This window comes from Juglans regia, chromosome 2 (assembly GCF_001411555.2).
Source record: "Juglans regia cultivar Chandler chromosome 2, Walnut 2.0, whole genome shotgun sequence".
NCBI lineage: Eukaryota > Viridiplantae > Streptophyta > Magnoliopsida > Fagales > Juglandaceae > Juglans > Juglans regia.
Window position 1 is genome coordinate 27,744,084 of NC_049902.1, and position 27,055 is coordinate 27,771,138.

General features: G+C 34.4%; 4 protein-coding genes across 4 annotated transcripts; all 4 read left to right on the forward strand.

Moving 5' to 3' along the window:
- Window positions 1–2,355: 2,355 nt before the first annotated feature.
- Window positions 2,356–7,860, forward strand: LOC108992454. Its single transcript, XM_018967007.2, has 7 exons — window positions 2,356–2,624; window positions 2,743–3,053; window positions 4,019–4,153; window positions 4,241–4,283; window positions 7,126–7,182; window positions 7,329–7,443; window positions 7,525–7,860. Exons 2-7 carry the CDS (start codon window positions 2,833–2,835, stop codon window positions 7,653–7,655), a joined length of 702 nt encoding a protein of 233 aa, XP_018822552.1. The 5' UTR covers window positions 2,356–2,624; window positions 2,743–2,832; the 3' UTR covers window positions 7,656–7,860.
- Window positions 7,861–12,328: 4,468 nt separating this feature from the next.
- LOC108992453 (protein NTM1-like 9) lies at window positions 12,329–16,213 on the forward strand. The gene is made up of 7 exons (XM_018967006.2): window positions 12,329–12,956; window positions 13,300–13,592; window positions 13,756–14,073; window positions 14,192–14,584; window positions 14,785–15,249; window positions 15,335–15,484; window positions 15,570–16,213. Exons 1-7 carry the CDS (start codon window positions 12,791–12,793, stop codon window positions 15,942–15,944), a joined length of 2,160 nt encoding a protein of 719 aa, XP_018822551.2. The 5' UTR covers window positions 12,329–12,790; the 3' UTR covers window positions 15,945–16,213.
- Window positions 16,214–16,698: 485 nt separating this feature from the next.
- On the forward strand, window positions 16,699–17,481 carry LOC108992390. Its single transcript, XM_035687847.1, has one exon. It carries the CDS (start codon window positions 17,104–17,106, stop codon window positions 17,263–17,265), a length of 162 nt encoding a protein of 53 aa, XP_035543740.1. The 5' UTR covers window positions 16,699–17,103; the 3' UTR covers window positions 17,266–17,481.
- A 5,822-nt stretch (window positions 17,482–23,303) lies between these two features.
- On the forward strand, window positions 23,304–25,975 carry LOC108992393 (heavy metal-associated isoprenylated plant protein 44-like). The gene is made up of 3 exons (XM_018966954.2): window positions 23,304–23,462; window positions 24,592–24,667; window positions 25,432–25,975. The coding sequence occupies exons 1-3, from the start codon at window positions 23,319–23,321 to the stop codon at window positions 25,752–25,754; spliced, it is 543 nt and encodes a 180-aa protein (XP_018822499.1). The 5' UTR covers window positions 23,304–23,318; the 3' UTR covers window positions 25,755–25,975.
- The last annotated feature ends 1,080 nt before the right edge of the window (window positions 25,976–27,055 follow it).

The window sequence follows — 27,055 nt, forward strand, 5'->3', positions numbered from 1 at the left end:
TCTCCCCCTATTTTATTTTTCTTTTTCTTTCTCCCCCTTCCCCAGTGCCCGCCACCCCTAGGGCTGTAAATGAATCATCTGTTCGATAACTTGCTCTGTACTCGCTCAGTTAAAGTCAAATCGAACTCGACTCGTAAAAAATAAATAAATTATTTTTCTCTTTCTTTCTACCCCTCCCCAGTGCCCCCACTCCTAGGGTTGTAAATGAATCAGTTTATTCGATAACCTGCTCAGTACTGGCTCAGTTAAACTCAAATTGAACTCGACTCGTTAAAAAAAAAAAAAAACTCATTCGTGAAAGCAGATATCTGCTCGATTTGTAAATGACATATACTCGACAAAACTCGACTCAACTCAGTTAAGATTTGTCAAGGTCCGCTCGTTTATGCTCGAGTCGACTCGTTAGTTCAACTCCATTAAAACTCATTTATATATTGATAAATATATACATACACCTATGTATATACAAATATATATGTATTAGCTAATAATATAAAAATACCACTTTTATAATTAAATATATAATATGTAATCTAATTACTTATGTTTATATAGTGAATATACTTCATAGGTATATTTTATCATTTGTATAATAATTAGTCGATAAAATTTAATAATTTCATATACTAGCATGTGGGAACCATATATGAAATAGATATATGCTATAATATTAAGTGCATATATTAATAATATATGTATGCATATAATATATTGTTATTTTGGATAAATATCAACTAGTTAGATATTAATTATTTATAAATTTTTTAAAATTTTATAATTCAATAGAGGTTCTTAGTTGTTATTTGGCTGTCAGTGGTGATTAGGAACCATCCCGAGAGAGAGAGAGAGAAAGAGAGAGGGAAAGGGAGAGGAGGGGAGAGGCACAAGGAGGGAGAGGCACAAAGAGAGAGAGAGAGAGAGAGAGGGGGGGGAGACGTGTCACAATAACAGTGTACCACATCAGTGTGTGGGATCTTTTGTGTCTCTAGCAACCTTCTTTGGAAAATGAGAGAGAAAAGTTGAATAAAAAATATTATAAAATTATAATATTGTTATAATATAATTTTTTAATATAATTTTTGTTTTGAGATTTTAAAAAGTTAAATTTTTTTATGTTTTGTTTAAAGTTTAGGAAATTTGTAATTAGGTAATAATGAGATGAAAAAATTGAAAATTGAAAATTGAAAATTGAAAAGTGTTTGTATTTATGGTGTTTTGATGTTGAGATGGGGTGGGCTGAAATGAGATATTTTGCAATCCAAATGAGGTCTAAATCTATTTTTTGATCATATATCTTATGTTATGTGTGTTTTTGAGATATTAAATTTTAATTCCAATTCTATTAATTTATGTACTAAGTTATTTTATTTTAAGTTAATATCTTGAGCATATTATCACGATGTCTCTTCTTTATCATTAATTGAATCCTCACAAGTCATCCTTCCCCATAAGTTCTCTCAATATATGTGCTATAACAAGCATGTTTAAGGTCTATATATTGAGTTTATTAGATTTGTGTTACGTGTTTGATAACTTAAAATACGAAAGATGTGACATATGTTTGACGGATTCAAATCCAACTTAAGTGGGCTCTATTATATCTAATTTGTTTGTATCTTTTTTCTTTCATACAATCGAAATTGGGGATGGAAACCCTAGTTTCACCCATAAGACGTTAAGATCAATGTTGGTTAGACTGATGTTATTATCTTAAGGATTAAAGATTTAACCAAATCAATATCCAATAATCATTAAAAATTTTGTATTAATAAATGAAGCATAGTCATAAAACATTTGGATCAATTTAGCCTCTAATAGTTAGTACGATATCGGGATTATGTCGCACATTTCAATCACAAAGTTCACACAATTTATAGGCATCAGGCTTCATTTGGATCATAAATTTATATCAACTTATTATTACAATTTTTTTAAATTTTAACATAAAATATAATAAATAATTCAACTTTTTTAAATCTCAAAATAATAATATTAAAAAATAATATTCTAATAATATTTTATCATCTCAACTCAACTTAATTTAACATCCAAACACAGCTGCCTTAACTAAAATAGCATCTAGATCTTTAATTTTTTTTTTTTAAATCATAATCTTAAACTTTTTAGATAACATGGAATCGTTTATAATAATACCAAACTTATTTCGTGTAGCGTGACATATTACAACACCTTTTAAGTAGTAGACTTAATAATTAATAATAGTAATTAATTTAAAGGCTAACTACAATAATAGTGACAAAGAAAGTGGTGGTTTCAGGTTTGTTGCCACCAGTTGCATTTTGTGGGGACCAAAAGAAAGATTAGAGAATTTTTTAAGCTGCGTCCACTTTGCGCCTTGCCTTCCCTTTTAACTGCAGTGAATCCCATCCGGTGAGGTGCGAGTGAAGCGTGAGCATGGCAGTGAGTAACGGGCGCTGGGGAGTCGCTTAAATACCAGAAATTGTGATTCACTGTTGGGGTTGCATAGAATTTGGGGTTTAACATCATTAATCATCTCGCTTGTTCATCTTCTTCTTCGTCTTTGATCTTTCTTTCGGCTGTGTTAAGGTGCTTCGTCGACTCTCGAAGCTTCCATTGCTGAATCCAATACCCACTTTTACGAGGTTCGATCTTCTTTTGCTGCAACAGAGGTTTCTTTTTTGTTTGTTTGTTTTGTTTGAGGTATTTTGTCAATGCTCTTTGCCAAGATATTTCAATGGATTTTCTTTCTTAATTTTGAAGGGTATTTGGAAGCTCGAATCGCGTGACTCAGTTTCCTTTTGTGCTCGGAATCGATAAAGCAAAGGGTACCGGTTGGGTTTTTGGCATCAGATGTTGAAAGACACCAGCTGCGATGGTGATCTTCCCGACCTGGAGAAGCAGTCGGCCAACGCCAATGCCAACGCCAACCATGGTTGTGATCAGACTCCCGAACCAACTGCAAAGTTGTCAACTGCTGTGGACTCCTCTAATGACGATGAACGACTGCCCCCTGCTCTGTCTCCCAAAAAGGCATATTTGTCGAGGACAGCAAGTTTTGTTGAACTATGCAGGTATCATATAATTTCTTGATACATCACGACTATCCAGAAATGGCTTCATGTTTTGTTTCTTATGGATTGCATTTTCCCTTTTTTTCTTTTAATCTAAGCTGAGCGTGCTCTTGCTTATTGCCTTACTAACCATCAATTCGACTGTCATTTTCAACTTTCCCTTTTAAAAGTTGGTGTAACACTAACTTGATGGTGAAAAAACAATCTCGAAATGAGGTTTACTCTACAAAGAAATGTATGTGTGCTTGGTTTGGAATGCACCATAGAAATGAAACTCTTCAGCAGATGATATTGGACGCGATCCACACTCAGTTTATTAGAAGACACACTTTCCATTACAGGCTGGGTATGATTGAAACTAAGTTTTTCGCTTTAACTTAAAGGGAGAATATTTAGAAAGGTTCAATATTTTTTTATAGAATTTGAGTAGGGTTGCATCAACTTACGTTTTCTCAATGTTGATGGCTTGGAGTTCCCCATCTTTGAAGAAAAGCAGAGCTATGGAGAAAAATTGTTGTTGTTCGGTATTTAGTTATGCTCAGTGATGTCCATCCTGGTTGCTATTATTGGTTTTATGATTTGCAGGGATTTTCAGGTTTCGGCCTTTTCACATCTGTTTTTGCACATATTATCATTTTTATCTTGTTCAAGTTGGTATTGATCTTATAAGGTCATAAAAAAAGTCTTGTTCAAGTTGGTGCATAAATTTAGATTGCCCGCAGCTGCTCAATCTGCTATAAATGGATTTTTCAAATTACTATGTGAGGTTTTGAAAAGGAACTAAAACAGGACTACTGACTTTGGCTGCATGTTGAAAAACCTTTGGGTTATGTAGTTTTGCTTTATTTTCATGTTGGAAATTGATTTAGATGGATATAAGTATCATTGGATTATATCTTAAAATTAATTGCTTTATCTTCTGTTCAATTTCACTTAAAAAAAGTATTGATATTTCTATTTTTCAGAGTTTGTCAGCAGGAGAAGGAAGAAGTTCTTATAGATCTTGGGTGCCATTGTCGAGGTGGTCTTGCAAAAGCCCACCGCTCATGCATAGATACTTGGTTTTGTACAAGAGGATCAAACAAATGTGAGATATGCCAGTAAGTCTTTTCACTATATTTGTTCTTGATTTGGAGTTAGCTCAGTCTCGAAGGATCTTATAATGTGTTTTCGGTTTTTTGGGGCAGAGAGTTAGCTGCAAATGTGCCACCTCCAGATTCCCAGCCTAGTGTACGTATTCCATATTCCATACCATTTTTATCGAGTTGTTTAACTCATGCATTAGGTTTCCACAGTGGATGGGCTTTTTACTTCACCTCATCTTTGTGATATCATATCCATTTTGAATGAATTACTTCTTAGCCACGTCCCAATATGTATTTTATTTCTCCTAATTATATAAAGAATCAAAACATTTTTTGTTAAATTCTTTAAACGTATTTGACATGTATTGTACTGTACTGTATGCAGCCAAATATTCCAATTTGACCTTCTCAAGTACAGACTAGATTCTAGAACATCTAATTATTATTAAGAACATATGAAGGGTCCTTGGCATATGTTATGAATGATATCATAATTTTGAATGCTTATAAGTAATGCAACATATAATCATTTGATATTTGATATTTAGAGCCTGGAAGAACAATTTGGCATATATAGCAAAAGAATATGTTTACTTTTTAGCACATCTTTTGTTAATTAATCCTACTTCTCAAGAAAGATCACAACGGTGTGGAACTTTGTGTTAGAGTATCCTGCTGTCAAGCTGTTGTTCAAGCCTCCCCAACTCAGAACTATAGGCTCACGCTAACAATACCCTTACCCATGGCGGGCCAAAGCACACACTTTTCTAGCTCTAGCCATGTCTCTATCAGTACACTTGAGTACTTCCACCATGTCTTTCAGCAAACTCCATAATTTTTCCTTTCCCAAATATTGCACAGCTTGTCATGATCAAGCCGGACAGTTTTGACTTATGCCCTCCGAATTACCTTCCTAACGAGGAAATAACTGTTAAGAATCCATTGTTCTAAGTTTAATTTGAACAATATTCTCCATTGTCCTTTAGCTTCAACAAGTTTATCGTCCATCCAAAAATTTTGTCAAGATTATCACTGTTATTTCTACACTAACAACAACAGATTTTAATTGAGCATGCACATGCAGAATGGAGCCATTTTTTTGGAAGGCAAGAGTGTAAGTGTTTTGTATGCAGTCCAGTTGCAAAGGAATTCTTTAAAGAAAAAGCACCACCTCCTAGGAATAAAACTTCCTTTCTGGTTGGCATTCTAGAATAGGACATCCTTCAGATGTAATTGTCCTATTTATAGTCAAATCTCCACAATTACGTGCTTTTGCTGGCAACGAATCTTGTCAGTTTTTTTTTTTTTTTTATTGAATCTTGTCAACTTAAAAAGCAAAAACACGATCCTTTTCTTCCTCCATTTGATCAAGTCAACATCCCCTAGAATTAGTTCGCTCTAACGTGTGGACCACACCAATTATTTCTATAAGTGGATGCCACTACTAGGTGGTGTTCATTAATGATTTTTCTTGCTTCAAATGGGTTTATCCATTGCAACAAAAGCTAGATGTATCTTAGCATTTCATTAATTCAAATGCATTACTTCGCAAAGATGAACACCAAAATGCATTTCATTAATTCAGATGTATCTTAGCTTTCCACCAAAATTTAACAATTTCAATCTAATGGAGGAGGCGAATTTACTTCGCAAAGATTTAATTCCATTTCTCACCAAAATGGAATTCTCCATCGCAAATCTTGTTCTCACACATCTGAGTAGCATTCTGAAAGAAAACTCCAACAGATTCTTGAAATGGGATTAACTCTTGCTGAATCTTGGCTACCAAAGAAATTTTGGGTTGACACATTCACCACCATGGTCTACCTTGTTAATCGTCTTCCTACAACCATTTTAAATCATAAGAGTCCCTATGAAGAATTGTTCCATTAATGTTCAGATCACTTTCACCTTGAGTCTTCTGATGCGTGTGTTTTTACTCTTCTTTGCCCCCATAACTCGGACAAGAAGTTACAATTTCATACCAAGCCATGCATATTTGTAGGCTATGGATTTGGACACAAACGGTACCGGTGCTTTGATCCTTCACTTCAAAAGGCACACGTACTCATGGATGTAGTTTTTAAAGAGACTTCTTTTCCCAGCTTGGAACAAACCACCAGTTCTTACCCCCATCAAATCTTGGCTCTTGCTACTACACAAGTGTCTATACATTTTCTTGACTCTTTCCGACCCCCCAACTCCCCTTCTCAATCTTTGATCCCCAACCCACTCCTGACCATGTCTCAGATTCGTGTTTTTTATAGCCTTGAACTTTTGAACTCCTGACCATGTCTCGGCTTCGCCTTTTGATAGCCATGAACTTTTGAATCCCATCTCTAGTGATTTCCAAACCTCCCCTGCATCACTTCCTTCACCCAAGCTCCCCTCACTTCCTGCCCCAACACCTGAACCCCCGTCAAGTGAAACACTTCCTGCTCCACACTCTACTCAGCCCATGACCACTTGATCTAGTACGGGTTCCCTCTGTCCCGATGTCTTCCCTGACCACACCATGTTCCTTTCTACTTGGTAATTATCCCATTTCTGCTATTTCCTCCATTGTTCAAGCAGTGGAGCCTTCATCTTATGCCCAAGCTGTACTTGATCCTTGGCGGCAAGATGCCATGCAACTGGAGGATACTCTTCAACACTTTGGAGAACGCGATCCAACAGAAGAAATCAAAACATATGATTTGAATGTTATAGTAATAAACTTATATATTCAAAATATCCTCTAATCTCTTTTGAGTTAGTTTTGCCACTGGATTTGTTTTCTTTTTTAAATTTTACTAATTATTAATTTTACTGGTTTAATGGTTGGGTTTTAAACTCGCCCTTTAAATTGTGATCACAAAATTGTGAGCATTAGCACTTTTGCTGAAGATATATCAGGGTGACAAAACATTATTTTTACAAGTGTCTGAAAGCAGAAAAGGTCTGATAGACATGTATGAAATTTTATGTTCTCGTTTTTCATGGAACAGACAAATTACTGGGTTTGGAGGAATGACGCAAATTTTAGGCATCAAGGTCGTGAAAGGGTAAGGGGTCACTCTGCTCAATCTTCTGGAGTTGTACTTATTTGAGGAAATAATATTCATTCCCTTGATACCTATAAAAAAAAATAAAAAAAAAAAAACAATATTCATTCCTTTGATTTTGTTGCATCCAATGAACTCTGTACCAGAACTGTTTTAGTCCACTTTGGGTGGCATTTTCAATCCTCGTTTGTGGTCTCCTGTTGGATGTGCTGATATCCATTACCCTGGGTATCTCGGCACTGCCCATCAACGTTATAATCGGTATGTAGCTCTACGTTGTTCCTTTTACTTTCCTAATGCTGGCTTATTTGATGATGGTAAAAAATGGGGAGAAATGTACAGGTGTCATTATTGTTCTTGGACTTGGGACTGGACTGCGAGTTGCTCTGGATTTCTGTCATGAGTGGAGTTTGAGAAGAGTTGTGCAGAGAGTGGAAACAAATGTGAGTCTTGGTTATCATCCTGCCATATAGGTAAATTTGTGTACAAGAAATTCTTCAACTTGCAAGAGAACTCTTAATTGTTATGTACTACAGGATCCCGTTGTTCACATTGTTTATGATTTGAGATTTGAGAGGGACCATTTCTTTGTTACCCCACACTTTGATACAGCATGGTGAAGTGTGAGGACACTGTTTTCCCCTCGGAACTTTTCAATGTTTATGTTTGAGATGAATCTATGCACAGACTTGTTAAACCACATAAGACTGTTCATTTTGGTTTTGGCCCGAGAACCCGGGTACACCCAGACCGGAACCCGAATTTCAAACTCTGGCCGGAATCCAGGTGAAGGTTTAAGAAACCCAGAAATTTGGGTTCCAGGTTGTACCTGGGATATATAAATATTATATATATATATATATATATAACAAAATAACAAAAAAGCCTATAGTATTTAATTTTTTCAGAAAAAAATAATGCTGAAAAGCTTTGTTTTTTTTAATCTAAAAGCCTATATTACTGTAAAGTTGGTAATATATATTTAATTTGAAATTAGATGATCATGTATATGAATATATTCCAGTATGATAATATATTTCAGACTTTCTAGTACTACTCCTGTTAAAAGTGATCGATCAAGTAGTAGTATTTCTAACCTTCCATGGCCATATAATGCATTTATCATGTAAAATGTATGCAATAATACAATTCACTACATATTACATTAAATTACAAAACACAAAATTATAATATATGAAAATTCCAAAATGCTTCAATTGAAAGTTTAAAATTGTCATCTATTCAACTGTCTTTGTGTCCTTGAAGTGTTTACTAATTACATCTGCACGTCGTGAGAAACTGGGGAACTTGAAAAGACAAAATGTTTACTAAGTATAAAATATAAATTGCTATGAACATAGTTTGCTCACATATTGGCATAAATTTTTTTTCAAATGAAGGCAGAAATCCACATTCATGAACTGAGTCATGTCTGAGAATACCAACAAATATATGAAGGCATCAAACTGATATTGGCTGTTCAAAATCTATATTACGAATGGAAGAAGCTATAGTTGCTGGAGAAATATCTACACATGTAAATTTCTCATGCTAAATCTAATAGCACATTTAGATGCAAGAACAACACTATATATACTTATCATCAAGCTCTGCTAATAGATGTGCACAGAATTTGTCATAGGAAACCATAACTTCCTGATGTAAAGTCTTTAAATAAACACCAAGTACTTGCGATATATACAAGCAATCAAAATAACAGGCATATATACTAACAATATCTCTTAAAAAGAATGATAATTTAATTAACTAGTCAAATGCCAAAGCCATTGTTATGCTTGTCATTATTTCATAGTTAACTTCAGATATACACAATAAAAGAATTATCAACAAGCAGCAATGCAAAGTAGAAATATTACCAAGTATTCTTTATGGTTCACATTTTTATAATGGATTACTTATCCAAAATAAATATACTCAATTCCATATTTCATATTGTTCATAGCTTCTTAAACGAGGATGAGCAAAGTATATACAAGATTTGTATGACCTGAACAAATAAACGAACTTTAAAATAGATAGTAGCCCACATATATCTTTTAATGCATACTCATATATATTGATCATACAAAAAAAGAGCTGGCTGATTATGCAAGAAGAAAATACTTACTATATATTTCTTTCAACATAAATGGGAAGAAAGACTCACAGTAGCCTCTGTTGAAGATGAAGCTAGATGATCATCTAGAAAAATATTAAAAATTGAGTTAGATAGATAATAAATCCAGATGATCACAAAATCTTCTTCTATCTGTTATTGAGTAATAAAAACCACCAAACATAATATAATAAATAATCAAACACTAATAATTAAATATAACAAAATAAATAATCAAATACACAGATTATCAAACATATAAAGAAACAAAACCGACAAAAAAGAAGGTAAAATATGCTGCAGTGTTTCTGTTGGTATACAATAATCTTATTAGAATGTATAAGTGTATTACATGATTATATTCAGTACTGTGCATGGCAACCTTATATTGTTAGATTCTTGTTGTCTGTGAGAAAAGCTTGAAATGTGATCTTAAGTGTAAATATGATGATCGATTCTAAGACCAGAATAAAGATTTGATAAACTACTTTCCATAGATGGAGTTTTAGAACAACTTTAGGATATGCTAGTCTTATGTTTATTTAGAAAGATATATTATCCGAAACCTTATTTCATAAGATATCTATATTTAATTTTTGGATACATCATATAACTATTTTACAATTTCGTAATAAGTTTTGGTTAATAATAATAAAATAAAAAACTCAATGAAATGAGACGTGATATCAGCTATTAGGCTGCAAGGATGACAATTCCATTAGAAAGATGGAGAGGAGTGTTACTTATTTTCTCCAATACATTACATATCATTTTTTTTTCATTTTTTTTAATATTATTAAATTTTTTTATTTATTATTTATATATCATATATTTAGTACGAGAAAAAAATATATAATGTATAGTATATAAAAATGATGGATATAATTTTTTTTTTTTTTTTTTAAAATAGGGTGATTGAGATTGGGTCGCCCTCCCACTGCAACTTTTGTGAGAGAAAAGATGGAAGCATGTGCTCGTAGAATAATCTACTTTTTAAAGGTGGAGCATTTTCATTGGGCTCGCAGCCTTTTTTTTTTGGTTTTTTGCTTTAGTTGATTCAATCACGTCCTATGTTTGTGAGTGATCGTTTTGCAATGTCCATCGTTGCGTCTATTTATGACCTTTCCTTCCCTTTTGGAAAGTAATTTGTCTCAGATAATAAATAAATAAATAAATAGCTCGTGAAAACTTTGATAAAATATTTGGTAATTAATTTAGACAGACTTATGTATAAAAAGAGAAAAAAACAAGCCGATGCTACAAGTGGGTTTTGAGAACATGTTTTTTTTTTTATGCACACTTTTGTCCGAATCAACTTCGATTCCTATGAGTAAGATAGTTAGTATTAAAATATATATATTTAATATTTAATATTTAATGATACCATGCAAGATCTGAATGTCGCATAAGGTTTTTATTCAAATTTTAAGACCAACAGCATTTCCAATAGATTATGTAAAATGCGTATAAGTTTAAGACAGTAATAAAATATTTTCCATGAGATTGTATAAATTAAAGGATAATGATACATGATCGATGGCTGATTGATTTTTTTTTTTTTGTTTTTAATTTCTTAATGATTAAGTAAGTGAATATTATTGAGTTTATGTATTTTTTGTAAAAAAATTATTTAAAGATGTTAAAAACATAATAAAAAAAGCAAAATATATATATATATATATATATATATATATGAAATGCACTTATCGGTTGGATGGGACATCGTTCCCAGAACATGCATTTACATATGAACAGTTCGATAAATAATAATAATTGGAAAACACTAGTTTCACATAGGTATCGAAATACTCTATCGAAATTGTTTTTAATTTCTTTTTTTTTACTTAATGATTAAGTAAGTATTTTTAAATGAATATATAATTTCTTTATTTTTTTAAAAAAAATCTAAATAGTTTAAAAAATGTGAAATTAAAAGTAAAAAAAATAAAAAAAGATTTTAACTGATCGGTAGAAATTTTGGTATAAAAAAATTCTATTTACAGTTCACATTTAGAGATTGTATGTGCAAGTCTTTCATTAAATAAAAAAAAATATTATTTTGATAAAGATATTATTATAATTTTTAAAAAAATTATAGATAAAATTAATTATATTTGTAATATAATTATTATTTAAAGACTATATATAACATTATTCTTTATTAAAAATCAACGTAGAAACGTCTTCATAATTTCAGTTATTTTGTGTAGATACTATGAAAAATACCCTTGGTGTTCATTTCCCTCTTTTCTATAGTTTCACCATACTATACATATGTGCTAGATACTCTACTCGTCACTCTTCACCCTTGTATTATTTACTTTATTAGTTTCTATCTCTCATTTTCTCTTTCTTTATTATTTTTTTCTTCATTTCTCATTTTCCTTTTCCTCCAATTTCTTAATTCATTAGATTTAAAATAAATAATAAATTGCAACCTCAAAAATTGATTGAAACGTTATAAAATTTGAAATCTTGTGTGAAATAAAAACTTGTTGCTAATTAAAGAGAATAATTGTGAAGAAAAAAAAAAAGATTAAATGAGAAATGAGAAAATGATATAGAGAAATAATATAAATAAAACAGATAAATGATATAGAGAAATAATATATATATATATATTTAGAGTATACATAAAAGATTAAAATAAATAGAATCGTGCTACACAAAAACTCTACACTCTGCACACTATTTAAAAATATATGATTTTATTTTTTAATTCTCATATTTTATATTGAATAGTGATATATTTATTTACAATTTTATTTATATTTTTATTTATAAGACTCATTTTATTATTTTTTTTTTAAAACTCAAATTTTAAATTTTAAATTCATGATTTTTAAAATATTAATAATAACTGATATGTGAAAAAATAATTTTTTTATAATTTTTTTTAAATATATTTAACATTTTTCTTTTATATTTTATATTTTATACATAGAATTTCTCAAAGAGATAATATACATAGAATCATTTTCATTGTCCCTTAAGAAACGGTCGATGTATGTATCTCCAGCCTCCCTCCAAGCCACCGCCACTGCCACCCTTGTACTACTTTCTAGTTTCTTAACGTGAAAAAGTGAGAGAAATCTTGATGTAGAGATTTTCTACTGCAAAGTTACAAGCAGCAGCCAGCAGGTGCCAGGAGTCTCCAAGGACGCAAATGCACGTCGCACTGCTGGCCCCCACAAAGCTAAAGGGACCCGCTTCAGTTCACTGTCGTGTCGGGTGCTGGGAAAGCGACCGGAAACGGGTGCCGAGGAACCGACCCCAGGAATGGTGGGTTTTCTTAACCCCAACGCATTAGAGGAACAGTTGGTTTTGTACCAAGCGTCCAGAGACGAAACAAAAAGCCAAAGCCTGAGTTACCTGTGATTAATGTAAAGTGTTGGGTTTTCGCTATATTTTTTAGTGGTTAGGGTTTTTGTTGACTAATTCAGGGTTTACGAGATCCCGGTAAGGTCAGGGCTTTGGAAGAAGAAGAGGAAGATGGAAGTGATGCCGATGGAATCGCTGCCTCTGGGGTTCAGATTCAGGCCGACGGACGAAGAGCTCATAAATCATTACCTCAGGTTGAAAATCAATGGCCGTCATTCCGAGGTCCGGGTCATCTCCGAAATCGACGTTTGCAGATGGGAGCCCTGGGATTTGCCTGGTATTTTTCTCTCTTTCCTTTTTCTTTTACGTTTTAAACACTATATTCGCTTACCTTTATCTTGAAATTCAATTCGATTCTTATTGTGGTAGTAGTTTTTTTTTTTCCTTTTCTTGATTGGTTAATTGGCTGTCAAAATTTTGCTTTATTCTCCACGGAATCGAAAACTGATAATTCCACTGCATCTGGCGATTTCATATGCTAACAGCTATAGACTGTTCCTCTTTGACATTCTTCTGAAATTCGCGCCTTCCATTTTAATGTTGCATATTTCTAATAGTTAACTGCTTAATTTGTTACCGATCAAAAGAAGTTTAACTGCTTACTTTGTGAAAAAAAAAAGAGCTTTCGGTGATAAAGACGGACGATCCAGAGTGGTTCTTCTTCTGTCCGCGTGATCGGAAGTACCCAAATGGGCATCGTTCCAACCGGGCCACTGACGCCGGATACTGGAAAGCGACCGGCAAGGACCGCACCATCAAGTCCCGTAAGTCTGGGTCTAATACAACCTTGATCGGCATGAAGAAGACCTTGGTTTTCTACAGAGGCCGTGCTCCCAAGGGGGAGCGCACGAACTGGATCATGCACGAGTATCGTGCTACCCAGAAACAACTTGACGGTACCCATCCCGGCCAGGTCTCTATCTCCTTTGCTTCCTTATTCTTAACAATAGTGCTTTTTTTTTTTTCCGTCCTCTGTTCATAATTGTTGGGAGATACTATCAACAAGAACCTTATATAGTTTTGTTCATTATTGGCATGTTGAACATTTTAACATGTCCTTCTCTGGCTTTGTACAGGCTCCTTTTGTACTGTGTCGCTTGTTCAGAAAGCCTGAGGAGAAGGCGGACATTGTAAAGTATGATGAAGTGGATCATACTGGCTCATCTCCTACCACTACCAAGTCCTCTCCTGATGATATATCATCGGATGTGGTTCAAGAAACACCAATGTCAGATATGCAAGTTGGTAACCAATCTGAAGGTATAAAGAGATGGTTGACTGATGAGTTGGATAACATCACCCCTAATGCTCATATGCCTGTTGACACAAGTAGCATTAGTTATATGGCGTCTGATGTGGAAGAAGATCATGTACAAGAAGGTACTGGTATAGAGGTGAGACAAGCGATATCTTTTACTATGCATAAACTTTTCTCAAGGATAAGTTTCTTTTCTGGTCTGAATAATCGAGAAGTGAATTGGCTAAATTTTTGTCTTCTTACTTTCCATTCAGGTTCATCAGCCTCTGGGAGATAATTCAACGATCTCTGAGCCTGCTTCTTGCCAGATTGATTACATAGATTTCTCCCCGTCACAACCACAGAATCACACAGAGCTGGCCCCTTATAATCTGGGTTCACCTTTTGCCAGTGATTTTGGCAACGACAATAACACATTCCATTCTCTTGGTGACACAAGTGAACAGGACATATCTTTTACAGAGTTGTTCGATGAGGTATTCAATAACCATGATTTGTACTCCAGGGATGAATCAACCACTCAGAAGAACTCAGTTGTGGGAAGTGACACCCATTTGTCTAGTCAAGTATGTAAGGTAGAGGCTGTACCACCTGGAAGCTCCTATGTTAGGGAAAGTGATGCATACAGTGATATGGCCCGAATTCAGGTAAAACGGATAATTTTTTTCATGTTCTGTAAGCCACCTCATTGTTAATCCTCTGCTGTTTCCAGCTTTGCCTGATGCATGTTGACTTTGAATTTGTGGCACTATGGTATACATATTTTGCATTTTGCTTTATGGAAATTTGATGTAGTTGATCATTGATATACTCTTAACACTAAAGTTAATATGTTGTTGTACACCAGCGGCATTCTGAGATGGGAGCTTCTGGATGGTCGAACAAGCATGATGATAATTGGCAGTTATTACAAAGGCAAAATTCATTTGGATCTTTCCATGCTGTTGCGCCACTTGTTGACTGGGAACTTAAGGGGGAAAATATGGCCGACCTTTGGGATAATTCTGTGGGATGTGATGCCTCACCTGCCTATTCTGCTCTGGGCTTAACCTATGGGCTCAATTCTGGAGAAACAGCCGAGGAGAAGAATCCAGTTATCTACAGCAGTGGTCCTGTTGGTGGATCTGTTATCAAGATTAAGAGCCGGCAGCCTCAACATCAACCAAATTCAGACAATTTTGGAACTCAAGGCACAGCGCCAAGAAGAATCCTTATGCAGATGAATATTTCTACTGGATCAGCTTGCTATAGTGAAGTGAGAGGGGCAAGCTGTAGTGAAGGAGAAGATGAAGTACAATCAACTGTTACCGAGGTATGGTTCTTTAGATGAAGCTGGTTTAAAACTATTGCTCATGTGCATTCATCAATTTTCAAGTCGGTAATATTGTCGGTTGCAGGACAAAGAATCTTTGGACTGGAGGCCTGCCTTTTCTGAGCCAGAGGAAGACAGTGAGCTTTTGAAGGTTCAAGGCACCGCTCATCATAGTGAAGAGAGAGTTGCAAGCCACAGTGAAGAAGAATATGAAGTGCAATCAACTCTTACTGAGGTAAGGTTCATCAGATGAAGCTGATAGGAAAGTTCTTCTCATATGTATTCATCAGTTATTGAGTCCATCATATTGCTTGTTGCAGACTAAAGAAGCCTCAGAGCACAGCCCTACTTTTTCTAAGGTAAAGGAAGAGAGTGAAGAAGCCTCTGAGCACGCTTCTAGATTTGCTGAGCCAAAGGAAGAGAGTGAAGAAGCTTCAGAACAAGGTTCTAGCTTTGTCGAGCCAGAGGAAGAAAACAAGCTTTTGACTTCTGAGGAGTACAAGGGAACTAATGGAGAATCCTCGGCAAAACTTAGGTTAGGAGTGAAACATGGTGGTCTGCAGGGCAGCAGCCAGATAGGGGTGACCCATTTTGGGAAATGTCCTTATCGTGCCCCGCGATCCTTGTTAATCTATACTGTTGGAGTTTCTCTAGTTGTGCTCCTATCTGCAGTCTTTATTGGGGTATGGATATGATTTAGATCTTGATGTTTTGCAGCAGTAGCTGTAGGAAGTCTGTTCCCATGCGTGTTGCATGCTTGGAAACAAGTTTAGGTTTGAAATTGCTTTCCTGTATGCGTTTGTACATGTGTCTAGAATTGCCAAATTCTGTGTACCCTACTGAACAACTTTGTTTTGTTTTCATGGGTTTCTTTTTGCGTATCCCTGCGTTAGCGTTGTTGGATATTTTATACGTATGCATGTATATCTGATTCCGAGATTTAGCTAAATGGTTATCTTCTTTATAATTCGGTCCACTTTCCTGTATTTTTTTAGTGTATTTGTAGTGCATCAGATCATAGAGCATTCCTATATTGGTGCATTCGTAGAAGGTGGTATCCTTGGGGAAGACTTAAAGGCTGAGAAGGTGTCACTGTAATAGCCGTAGTTTTATAGATATGGAAATGGACGTCGATCATATCCCTTAATATGCGTGTGTTTGTGAAAGCGAAAGAAGATCGGTAAAAAAAAACAGAGAAGGTATATCCAATAGGTAACGTGGACCCCATGGCCCATAGGCTGGAAAGATGAATCCACCTTTCAATGAAACTGGGGCTTACGAAAACCACACCACCTCTAATGTTGAGGTGGCAAAACCAGGAGAGAAGTTGAAAAAAAAATGATTAATGAATACTCATTGCGCTTTCTACATTAATAAATGGCAGAGAGGGGAAAGGATAAGGATGAGAGAAACAATATCCACAGGCAATGGGAAGGAAGGGGCCCAGTTTCTCTCTCTCCCTCGTCCATTAGAAATACAATAATAAAGGAAGGTGAAGAGGACATAGACAGATATGGTGGGGATGCACACGTGTTAGAAGCCCAGCAGCACACTGTGAGCCTGAGGACAGTGCTGGCCTTGTTGGGCGCCCCTGGTTTGGTTTATATGGAAACGGCCACCCAAGCGCCGAAACAAAGGGTTTGGACGAGTCTCTTCTAGTCTCTTACAGAAGAAACGCCCACTGAACAGTAAGCATATATACATCCTCAGTCTTCCACTTCAACATACACTTGTCATAGTGCATATAAATACACAGAGAAAAGAGGGCTGTTGTCAAAGTACTTTTGAGGACTCAAAAACTTGACCTTTGAGGTGGCAGAAATAGAAAAAGAGAGAAATAAGACGAGAAGGGAGATGATACTGGTGGCGATAGTGGCGGAGATGATGGAGGAGTACACGGTGCTGTTGGCGAGGGTGCTGGAGCATCTTTTCCATTCCGTGCCTTTCCCAAGGCGGGTTCGTTTTCTCATCCTCCACAGTCTTCCTTACTCTACCGCACATCCTGTCCCCGCCTAATTCCCCCCCTAAAAAAAAACCCACCCTTCTTCATTTTATTTTTCCTGTTCTTCTTATAGTTTTAACGCTTGGTAGCTGAGTTGCGGGGATTCTGAATTTTTGTACACATGATTTTGAACCTTTTTTTTGTTCTGTAGTTCTGTTTAGTTGTTATTACTCATGGTGTTCTTGGGCATCAAGTTCCATTTTATGAATTTCTTGTACTTTTTTCTTTCTTTCCAAACCATTTGCTCGATCGATGGCCACCAATTCTTAGAGCTTCAGTATAAACTCCCAACATCAGTTTGGATTTTTTATTTTTCTGTTTTTAATTCTTGGTTCGTCTCAACTAATTCATCTAATTTTAATTTTAAAATGAATATAACATTTAAATATCTAATTTTTAAATTATTAAATTTATCTCAATTTAAAATTTAAAATTTAAAATCTTTTTAAACTCAATACATATTTATACATAATTTTTTATAAATAATAATAAATTTATCTTAACATTTCAATAAACTTTATATAATTTATTTTATCATCTTAAATTATTACTATTTTTAAACAACTTAAACTCAGACCAAATACATCGAAGTCCCAAAAAGAGAAAGACACCACTTCTTCAGGTGAGGGATAGATGAGATAAGAGTGCGAATAACTATTTTATCTTTTTTCTGGGGCACTTTCTTGTCAACTATTTTATCCACCGCAGCCTTAAAATGTGGTATGTCCTTGTCGTCATAATGTCAATTTTCATGTAGTTGGGCCGCTAAACTTGGGCTTTCATTATCCCCACATTCGCTCTCTTTTATCCATTTGCGTCTTAGAACTTGAATGCTTAGTCGGTTTATAGAAAATGGTAACCAGAGGATCGAATTCAGCGTTTGGGGATACCCTTTTTTTTTTTTTTCAAATATATATTTTATGGTTTTTTTTTTTTTACTAGCATTGCTTTCGATCTTGAGCACCCAATTCTCTTGGTTTCATGAGGCAAATGTGGAATACAGGGATGATAAGAACAAAATTAGGTTCATGGGGGGGGGGGGTTAAATTGGGGTATTTTGCAGGATGAAATTATGGGTACTATTATTTACCATGCATCCTCTAACTAATCACTGTCTTTTCATTATCCTCTTATATGGATGATAGGTAATGGATGTCAAATTATGTTTTTAATTGTTTAATATTATATTAGAGGATAATTGGAAAATGATGACAAAAATATGATGCACATGCAGCATCTCTCCTCTATTAATACGAGGAGCTTTTAGGTTTTTGGGTTTGAATTAGGCTTGCAACCCGACCTAAGACAATCGGGTTTGCATCCGATCCGACCTGAACAAGACCATCCAAGGTGCCAACCCGAACCGATCTGAACAAACCAAAATCGGGTCGAAACTGTGTGACCCGACCTTCACCAAGGCGGGAAAAAAAAATCTACGTTTTGCACATCCATATCGATTTACAAAAATTTTCTATCATGTATATCTCAGATCTGATCACAATTTCAAATTATCAAGCTCAGATCCTTAATCGCAAGAAAACATGTCAAAAAACAAACAATGAAAAGTGCAACTTTGCAGAAGAGTTGTGGTTCTCCTCGTCGGCAATTTTCTTTTTGAACACGATGCAATCGGCGATATAGAAAAAAATAAGGGAAGTCAATAAAAGGTATTTGGGATGAGATATTTTAGTTCAAATAGCTAAAATTAATAAACCCTCTCACCTGATGAAAGTGGAATCCATCCCAGAGTTTCCTTGAACTTTTTCCGAATGATAGTCATTTATGGTTTACATTTGATCCCAATCTTCGAAAAAAAAAAAAAAAAAAACTCAAATGCAAGGCAGCAAGAATTTATAATGTGAAAATCACATGAAATTGACACCTCGTAAATCTAAGTCTAAGAAAGTAGTGAAAGTCTTTCTAGTCGGACATGGGGTGTAGCACAAGAAGCTGAATCATTGAGCGCCTTCATCTTAATTTACCGATAGGAGAAAAATAAAAGAGAAAATGAAAAGAAATTTATTGGGAAACAAATAGAGAGAGAGAGAGAGAGAGAGAGAGAGGAAAAATACGAGAACCCATTCCAGCGCTTGTCCACCGTGACCCGAACTCTCCGATCAAACTCCATCTTCGATCTCGACCAGTGCTTGTCTGAAAGACAGAACCCGCAACTTAAGAGGCTGAGAAAGAAGCAGTGGCAGCTAGGGCGAGTCTGAGAAATTGAGAATTGAAGTCTGAAGAGGATATTTATATTTGGACGGGTTGAGACTAACAACAAAAAATCCGTTAAAAGTTAGGTCTCCAACTCAATCACATAATAACCCGATAAAAGTCGGGTCGGGTCCGGTCGGTTCACCTTAGGCGGGTCATTCGGTTTTACAGGTCTTCTGCACAGCCCTAGTTTGAATGATTTGTCACCATTCAATCTCTTATGATCCTTGAATTTCTTTCTAATCGTTTCATGTGAGGTAAGTTCTATGAATCGGAACAACTTAAGTATCAACCGTTATCTTAAGTATCTAGTTGAGCAAAAATAAATCCTCTTTAATGAGCTAATTTATTTATAAAAAGTAAAAACCTTCTTTGTCAGTTGGAATAATAACTTGTGATCATCTCTGTGTTTCTTTATTGGCCAAACATCTGATCAGATATATTGTAGTGACCAGCATTTATTGTTAATTAAGAGTTTTTTAAAACTCTAAATTCTATGTAAGTGTACTTTATGTGTTGGGAAGATTGGATCTGAACTTTATATACGGAAGTTTTATATGAACTTCTCACCTGCATGAAAAAACAAGAAGGAAACGGTCGGATAGATAGCAGTCTTTCCCTCCCGTATGGACGGAGTAGCCATTTTTCTCTAATCTATCCCCACTTCATGCTTGCCCAATTAAATTAATTAACTTCTGGCCATGAGGATCGAGTTGTAGACTTGTATACGGCATCCTTGTGTGCATGAAGACCCACGACGGTGACGGTGGCCATTTGCTCAGTTTTAGCAGTACTTCGAAGTCCCAAAGTGCTTCGTATGGTGGATCTGAGTCTGAAAAGAGGTATATATATATATATATATATATACACATATATATGGGCAAATCAAGTTCCCGGGGACTACTAAGATGTTTCTTTGAGAGTTTGCAACAAAACAATTAATGCCTCCCTAACTGGCCTACAAAAGAAAATTTGTTTTCTCGTAAGTTGGTTGGTTCGATCGATCTCCGCTAGCTCTGTACAATTTACAAAAGGGAGCTAGCTAGCTAGCTTGGATGAATCTTGCTGTCACATTTCATGGACGTGCATGCCCTCCTGCTACGGATTTTTGGATGCTGTGTAATTTGTAATATATAGGAAGGCCCAAATTAACGCTCTCAAGACAAAAAAAATTTCTGGACCTGATGTTTAAATTAGGAGTACTACTCATGATGTCCACTTGAAGAACTAGGGTTGGTGGCATCATGATGTCTGATCAAGTTTTTAATTAAAAAATTGCTACATATACAAAGAGATTATACAAAATAAACTTACAAATTGATATAATTTAATTGGATCCATTAGATTTACTTTACATGATTTGATGTACCACATCAAACCACATCAGTTAGTGAATTTACTTTTGTATAATTCATTTGTGTCTAAAATATTTTCATTTAGATTATGGCTTTCGAAGGTGATTCCCTCGAAGCTATTAATGCTCCAATCAAGAAGGAAGCTCTGAATTCAAGTCGATTGGTATAGACAGATGATCATGCATGATTCAGCAGGCAGCTTCAAAAGTAAAGTTCCTTGTATTATAACTGGCATATAGAACATCATCATGTCATTGATGTCAAAGCAAGAGATGCTAGCTGGCTTTTACTTTCAACCATTGAAGCAAATTAGGATTTAGCTAGGCAGCATCAATAATATCCTCAATTTGTTCGTGATGGATGGATCAATAATTCACAATTGCTCTGTTTCTAACGATGGAATTAATGATGTTTCACTTAAAACCCAAAGGTGACCCAACTGATCATATAGATCTCTCTTTGGTTGCCCATATATAACAAACATCGAAATGATCACATGAATGAATGCTGCATGCAGCATGAGGTGTCATTAGAAATCATCTTATTATATATCAATTAAGTTCATTTTCGTTTGAAATTCGATCCAAAGATCATCATCTGCAATTACTTTAGTATTTTCACATCATTAAAAAGTGAGAATATCTGACGTGTATTTCACCATATAATATACATATATTAATGTTGCTGAACTGACATCATGATTGCACCTTATGTGGAATCATGTCATGCAGCTTATAAATAATTAGAATCTTTCCATCAGTATTTCAGTGCGTTTGATCAGGCCATATCATGTCTATAACTTAAAAAAAAAAAAAAAAAAGATCCCTAGTTAATAATACCAGTTTAATAATATTATATATGTTCCATAGCAGCAAGATGATGTTTGGTATCGCTAATAATTTATATAAAGACACATTCTTTTATACGGTTTGTCTCCAAAACGGCGCCCATGGCATTGACAATAAAAGCTGTTTTCTCCATTGAATTTAATAAAAATGGCACATTATTGCTGAAACCTTATCAAAATGTTAGAAAAGCTGGTGGAAGAATCTGAGTATCGAACCCTCCAAAATCCAATTAATATATACAAATAATTATATCATGTCCGTAATCACATATTCCTTGGAAAAGATCATCATGCATAATTTGCATTAATATAATTCATGATACATGTCGTTTCAAGAGGCCACGGGTCATTGAATTTGACTCATTTTACAGGTTTTAAAATTAAATGATCAACAGTATATATGCTGCTACTATACTACACACACATATAATATATATATATATATATATATATATATATATATGCATGCGGTAGCCATAAACTAAATCCACATATATATATATATATATATATATATATGTCTTGAATTAGGATGATCTACATGCAAGTTCTGAGAAAATATCTAATATTCTAATTTCTAAGGATTATTAACCAATATTTGTGGAGATATATATATATATATATATATATTTATCATCAGTACGGTTAGCTGATAACACATGATAAATATTTATTATTATCCCAACTTATAATCTTGCTTTAGCTGAACGAATATTGGCTGCAAAATATATATAATTAATTGCCTTAAAAAACAAATTAGCAAGTAACCATGTACCAGATCAAGATTAATAACATTAAACGTCGCATGACCAATTAATTTACTTGGTTCGATTTCTTAAAATAGAATATGGGATTAAATTTTATGAATATTTTTCTGGTGGAGTACTGTGAACATGACTACTGTTAATTAAGTGATATATTGCTGCAAGACTCATGCATGATCGATCATGTCCTTAGTGGCCAGTAAGAATTCAGTGGTTCTCATTAGACACAGTACTAGTTCATCACTTTAGCATATTAAAAAAATTCCCGAATTTATTTATTTAATTACAAAATATGATCGAAAGATTCTCTTTTAATTCCCAAGGCTTAACTAATAAAAAAAAAATGTGAAATACCTAACTTCCTTATGCTTTCTAGATAGCTATTAACGCATGTATGTTGTGGAGCAGTACTACTGATATTGTTTCAACGATGGTACTGGAAAAGAAGATTTTTAGAATATATCTTCCCCTTGCATCAAAACCCAGCTCCTTTCATTCCTTGAGCCCATCCATATATATATATCCCATAAGATCTGACGTTCACTGATATTCCCTTCCAAGTTTAACCAAACCATGCATGCGTGTTGGCTTGACCCACATAATTTGAAGCATTAGTTAATGCATGCGAGGAATATATATATTTTGGAAGATAATTTGGTAATATTATCTATTCCCAAGTCCAACAAGAAACTGCTGGCATGGCATGGAATAGTAGACAGTTTTGGAATATTTTGTAAGAGATTGAGCATTAAGGAAGCGATACGTACGTACCAAGCTGGGCTGCAGAGGAATATATTCTTTCTAGGGTTTGGCTTTGGTTTGAGTTTTGATCTCTTGATTAGTTTCCTGATATTTAAGGAACCTATATATATACATATATATATATATATATGCATGCCATGGCTACCGTACTAGAGAGAGCATTGGGTTCATTCATATCAGGCATTGCATACTGTTACTTTCGCTATCGAGACAACCACATAATCAACAACTTGAACTACAACATGACTAGGGGTCGTCCCCTTGCCTTGCAGGTTAATTCCCTTTCCTAAGCTGTCTTTTGTTTTACTATCAATTCTTCGAGCTAGCTAGGTACGTATCTAGTTTTTTCTTTTTTGGCCTTGAGCTTAATCCACCATGCATGTTTTTTGTGTGTTCATCATGTTTTAATTTCAATGAAAAAAGAGTAGGAATCTCTCTCTCTCTCTCTACGAGTATTTTCATGATCTACCATTTGCATGCCATGATGAATTGTTTTGTCTCTCATGGAAGTACTCGAGACAAGTAAAAGAAAATAGACTGATATTCGTAATATATATATTTCTCTTCTTTCTCCCGTCTTTTGTTGTTTTACTCTGATCTCTGATAGCGTTGATCTTTCTATACGATATTGGGAAAACAAATCATGTTTTGGACTTTCATTTCGTCAATGATCGATCATGCATGTCATCGGATGAAGTGTGTGCGATGAGTTCATTTCTCGGATCTCCCTGTTCTGTTCATGCATGCTATAGGAAGATAAAAGAGGGGAAAAAGAAAAAGAAGAGCATGAATCCTATATCAGATTAGGAGAAGTTAATGATCATATGCATTCACGAAAACCTACTGCAAAGTGAAAATTCTTGTGAATCTGTAATGTCATTTTTCAATGGTTTTGGAGGACTTAATACGTAATCTACATACATGCATGTCAACAAATTACCGGCCATCTTTTGAACTTACTCAAGATAGGCCACTTAATTCTTTGAATGAATTATGGTAATTAAGATGATGTATCAGCTTCCATGTCTCGCCTTCAATATTCTGCATGTTAATTAATTGCTTGAATCATATTAATGTCTTGAGATCGATCGGCCGCTAGCTTTTGCTTTAATAAAAAGTTGAAAAGACAACATGTTCCCATGGCCTAGTGAGGAAATAAAGAATGTGTGACAATAAGATTAATCTAATAACCGTAGTACATAACTTTTCTTAATTCCTTTAGTTTGATATAATTAACCGCCTAAATTCTAAAGTCTTTAAAGGAGCAAACGGAACAAAGGAATAAGAAGAAAGGAAAGAAACTGATCGTCTGAATAACTTTTTTATGGATCGAAGCAGCATCTATATACATATAAACCGTGTTATTCCCTATATAATGATGAAACCGTGTTTGCTTTACAGACAGTGGAGCTGAAAGTAAGGATGTGCTGCACAGGGTGCGAGAGAGTGGTCAAAAACGCCATCCACAAGCTTAGAGGTACAATTAATATGGAATGCTTGATGATCTGTTCTTCTATTTTGCTTTATCTCCCTACTTAATTAATTAGATACTCGGCAGATATCCACCGGTCCCCAGTCCTTTTCTTGCTGATCATACAAATTAAAAACCAGTTAATGAGAAATTATTTTTGCAAATCGGTATATATATATATATATATATATACACACACACATGCTGACATGACAAGCTGATTTGATTCCTAAGAAAAGTTTAAGTCTCGTTTAGATAGTGAGTTGAGATGACATGGGTTAGATAGTTTGTGAATAGTACTAGTGAGATATTTGAGTTGAGATCATGAGATGAGTTAAAAATTGTTTGAGTTAAAATGTTTTATGGGGTTTTGGAAAAAAAGAGAAAAAAAATTAACTAAAAATATTATATAGTTAAAATACTGTTAGAATATAATTTTTTAATATAATTTTTGTTTTGAAATTTGAAAAAATTGAATTGTTTTTTGTGTGTTGTTTGGAAGTTTAGAGAAATTGTAATAATGATTAGATAAAAAAATTTAAAAATTTAAAATTAAAAAGTGTTTGTATTTGTAGTGTTTAGATATTGAAATGAGATGACATGAGATGAGATGAGATAGCCGAAGCATCTCTCTATGCCTAAATTTTGTCACGTGAGCTACATATTTGAAATGGTCTGCTTGCAATTAATAGAAAAACTCAATACCCATTACATACAACATGACCACATATATAACATGTACATGATGATGATGATCACTCGATCGGCAGGGATTGACTCGGTGGAGGTGGAGTTGGAGAGGGAAAAGGTAACAGTGGTGGGGTACGTAGATCGGAACAAGGTGCTAAAGGCAGTGAGGAGGGCTGGAAAGAGGGCTGAGTTCTGGCCCTACCCAGAACCCCCTCTCTACTTTACATCAGCCAACAACTATTTCAAAGACACAACTCACGAATTCAAAGAGAGTTACAACTATTATAAACATGGCTACAATGTCGGGGACAAGCATGGGACCATTCCGATCAATCATCGAGGAGACGACAAGGTCAGCAACATGTTCAACGATGACAACGTCAATTCTTGCTGCCTCATGTAACTCATCATGCAATATCATCATGTATATATAATATATATATATACATATAAAAGAATGTGCATGCATTTGTATATATGCATGTTAATTTACCATGCATGCGCATGATCACCAATATGAATATCATCTTCATCGATCCATGTAATATAACTGCTGATCATCGAATGATTTTATTTGGGTGTGATTTGGATGGAAATGATCCGTCAGTCTCTTTCGTTGTACTCATGTGAAGTGTGCAAAGCTTAATTTATTTGCTGTTGTGCCGATTGTAAGTAGAAGCGATGTGGGGAATCTATTCAATGGAAGGATCCATTTAAGGGCTCTAATTAGCTGCATGCACGCAAGCAATTGTTTGCCTAACGACGTAATTGGGTGTGCTTTTTATAATTTTATAAATATATATATATATATTTTTTAATTTTTGAGTGCTGCTAGAGTACGTGTGCTGCCCAGAAGTAACCGCTGAGGTGCCCTTAGGCAAACTTTTTTTCAAAATTTTTTTCATTCATATTTTTTTAATATTTTTAAACATCATAAAAAAAATATAAATACTAATATACTAATAATCACTTTTTTAATAAATAAATAAAAAAAATATAAAAAAATTAAATATATGAACAGTCAAAATAATGAGGTAAAATAAGATGGTATAGTAGCATTATTCATAAAGTATATGATGGTATATTTGTTCACGTGAGAGGTAAATGGATTTTTTTTTTTTTTTAATTTCCTGATCTGAATATTTTTTTATAATTAAGAAAGATATAAACATGACAACACCACGCATATCTCTCTCTGATCTCTCTCTCTAAATTATATATATATATATATATATATATTACTCCAATAAAAAAAAATTAAAAAAATCTTATTCATATTATAATTAAATATTATATGTCCATGTGCTTTTTTCGGTCATTTTCACACGCGCGGATGCCTTTAAATGTGAGATCGTTGTCCTAGGTATGTAGTGCTTCCCATATACATATGAAGTCGTTTTCCTTATCCTACACTCAATCCAACTAGAAGGCCCCATGTCTTATGTACTGATCTGGGTCCAGTTAGTAATTATGTGCGTATGTGTATCAAAAGGAGGAAAACAGTACTACTCTATATTTTTTTCATAGTTTTTTTTTTCCATAACAAAGATTTAAAAAAAAAAAGAAAAAAAGAAAAGAATGCGAAGTTTGGTGTTTCAATTTGTAACAAATTGATGATTTATTGGGTTAAAAAATATACAATTTCTCTTGGGGTAAACTCCTGGTATCAAACCATCCCTAACAGTTATAAGTTGCGAAAATGTG

Bases quoted from the DNA above. Each gene is read 5' to 3' on its own strand.
- LOC108992393 (XM_018966954.2), top strand. From the start codon at position 23,319: ATGCATGCCATGGCTACCGTACTAGAGAGAGCATTGGGTTCATTCATA. The intron at 23,463-24,591 runs GTTAATTCCCTT...TTTGCTTTACAG, and splicing joins GTCGTCCCCTTGCCTTGCAG to ACAGTGGAGCTGAAAGTAAG. The intron at 24,668-25,431 runs GTACAATTAATA...CTCGATCGGCAG, and splicing joins CGCCATCCACAAGCTTAGAG to GGATTGACTCGGTGGAGGTG.
- LOC108992454 (XM_018967007.2), top strand. From the start codon at position 2,833: ATGTTGAAAGACACCAGCTGCGATGGTGATCTTCCCGACCTGGAGAAG. The intron at 7,183-7,328 runs GTAAGGGGTCAC...ACTCTGTACCAG, and splicing joins GGCATCAAGGTCGTGAAAGG to AACTGTTTTAGTCCACTTTG. The intron at 7,444-7,524 runs GTATGTAGCTCT...AGAAATGTACAG, and splicing joins GCCCATCAACGTTATAATCG to GTGTCATTATTGTTCTTGGA.
- LOC108992390 (XM_035687847.1), top strand. From the start codon at position 17,104: ATGATACTGGTGGCGATAGTGGCGGAGATGATGGAGGAGTACACGGTG.
- LOC108992453 (XM_018967006.2), top strand. From the start codon at position 12,791: ATGGAAGTGATGCCGATGGAATCGCTGCCTCTGGGGTTCAGATTCAGG. The intron at 12,957-13,299 runs GTATTTTTCTCT...GAAAAAAAAAAG, and splicing joins GGAGCCCTGGGATTTGCCTG to AGCTTTCGGTGATAAAGACG. The intron at 15,485-15,569 runs GTAAGGTTCATC...TGCTTGTTGCAG, and splicing joins TGCAATCAACTCTTACTGAG to ACTAAAGAAGCCTCAGAGCA.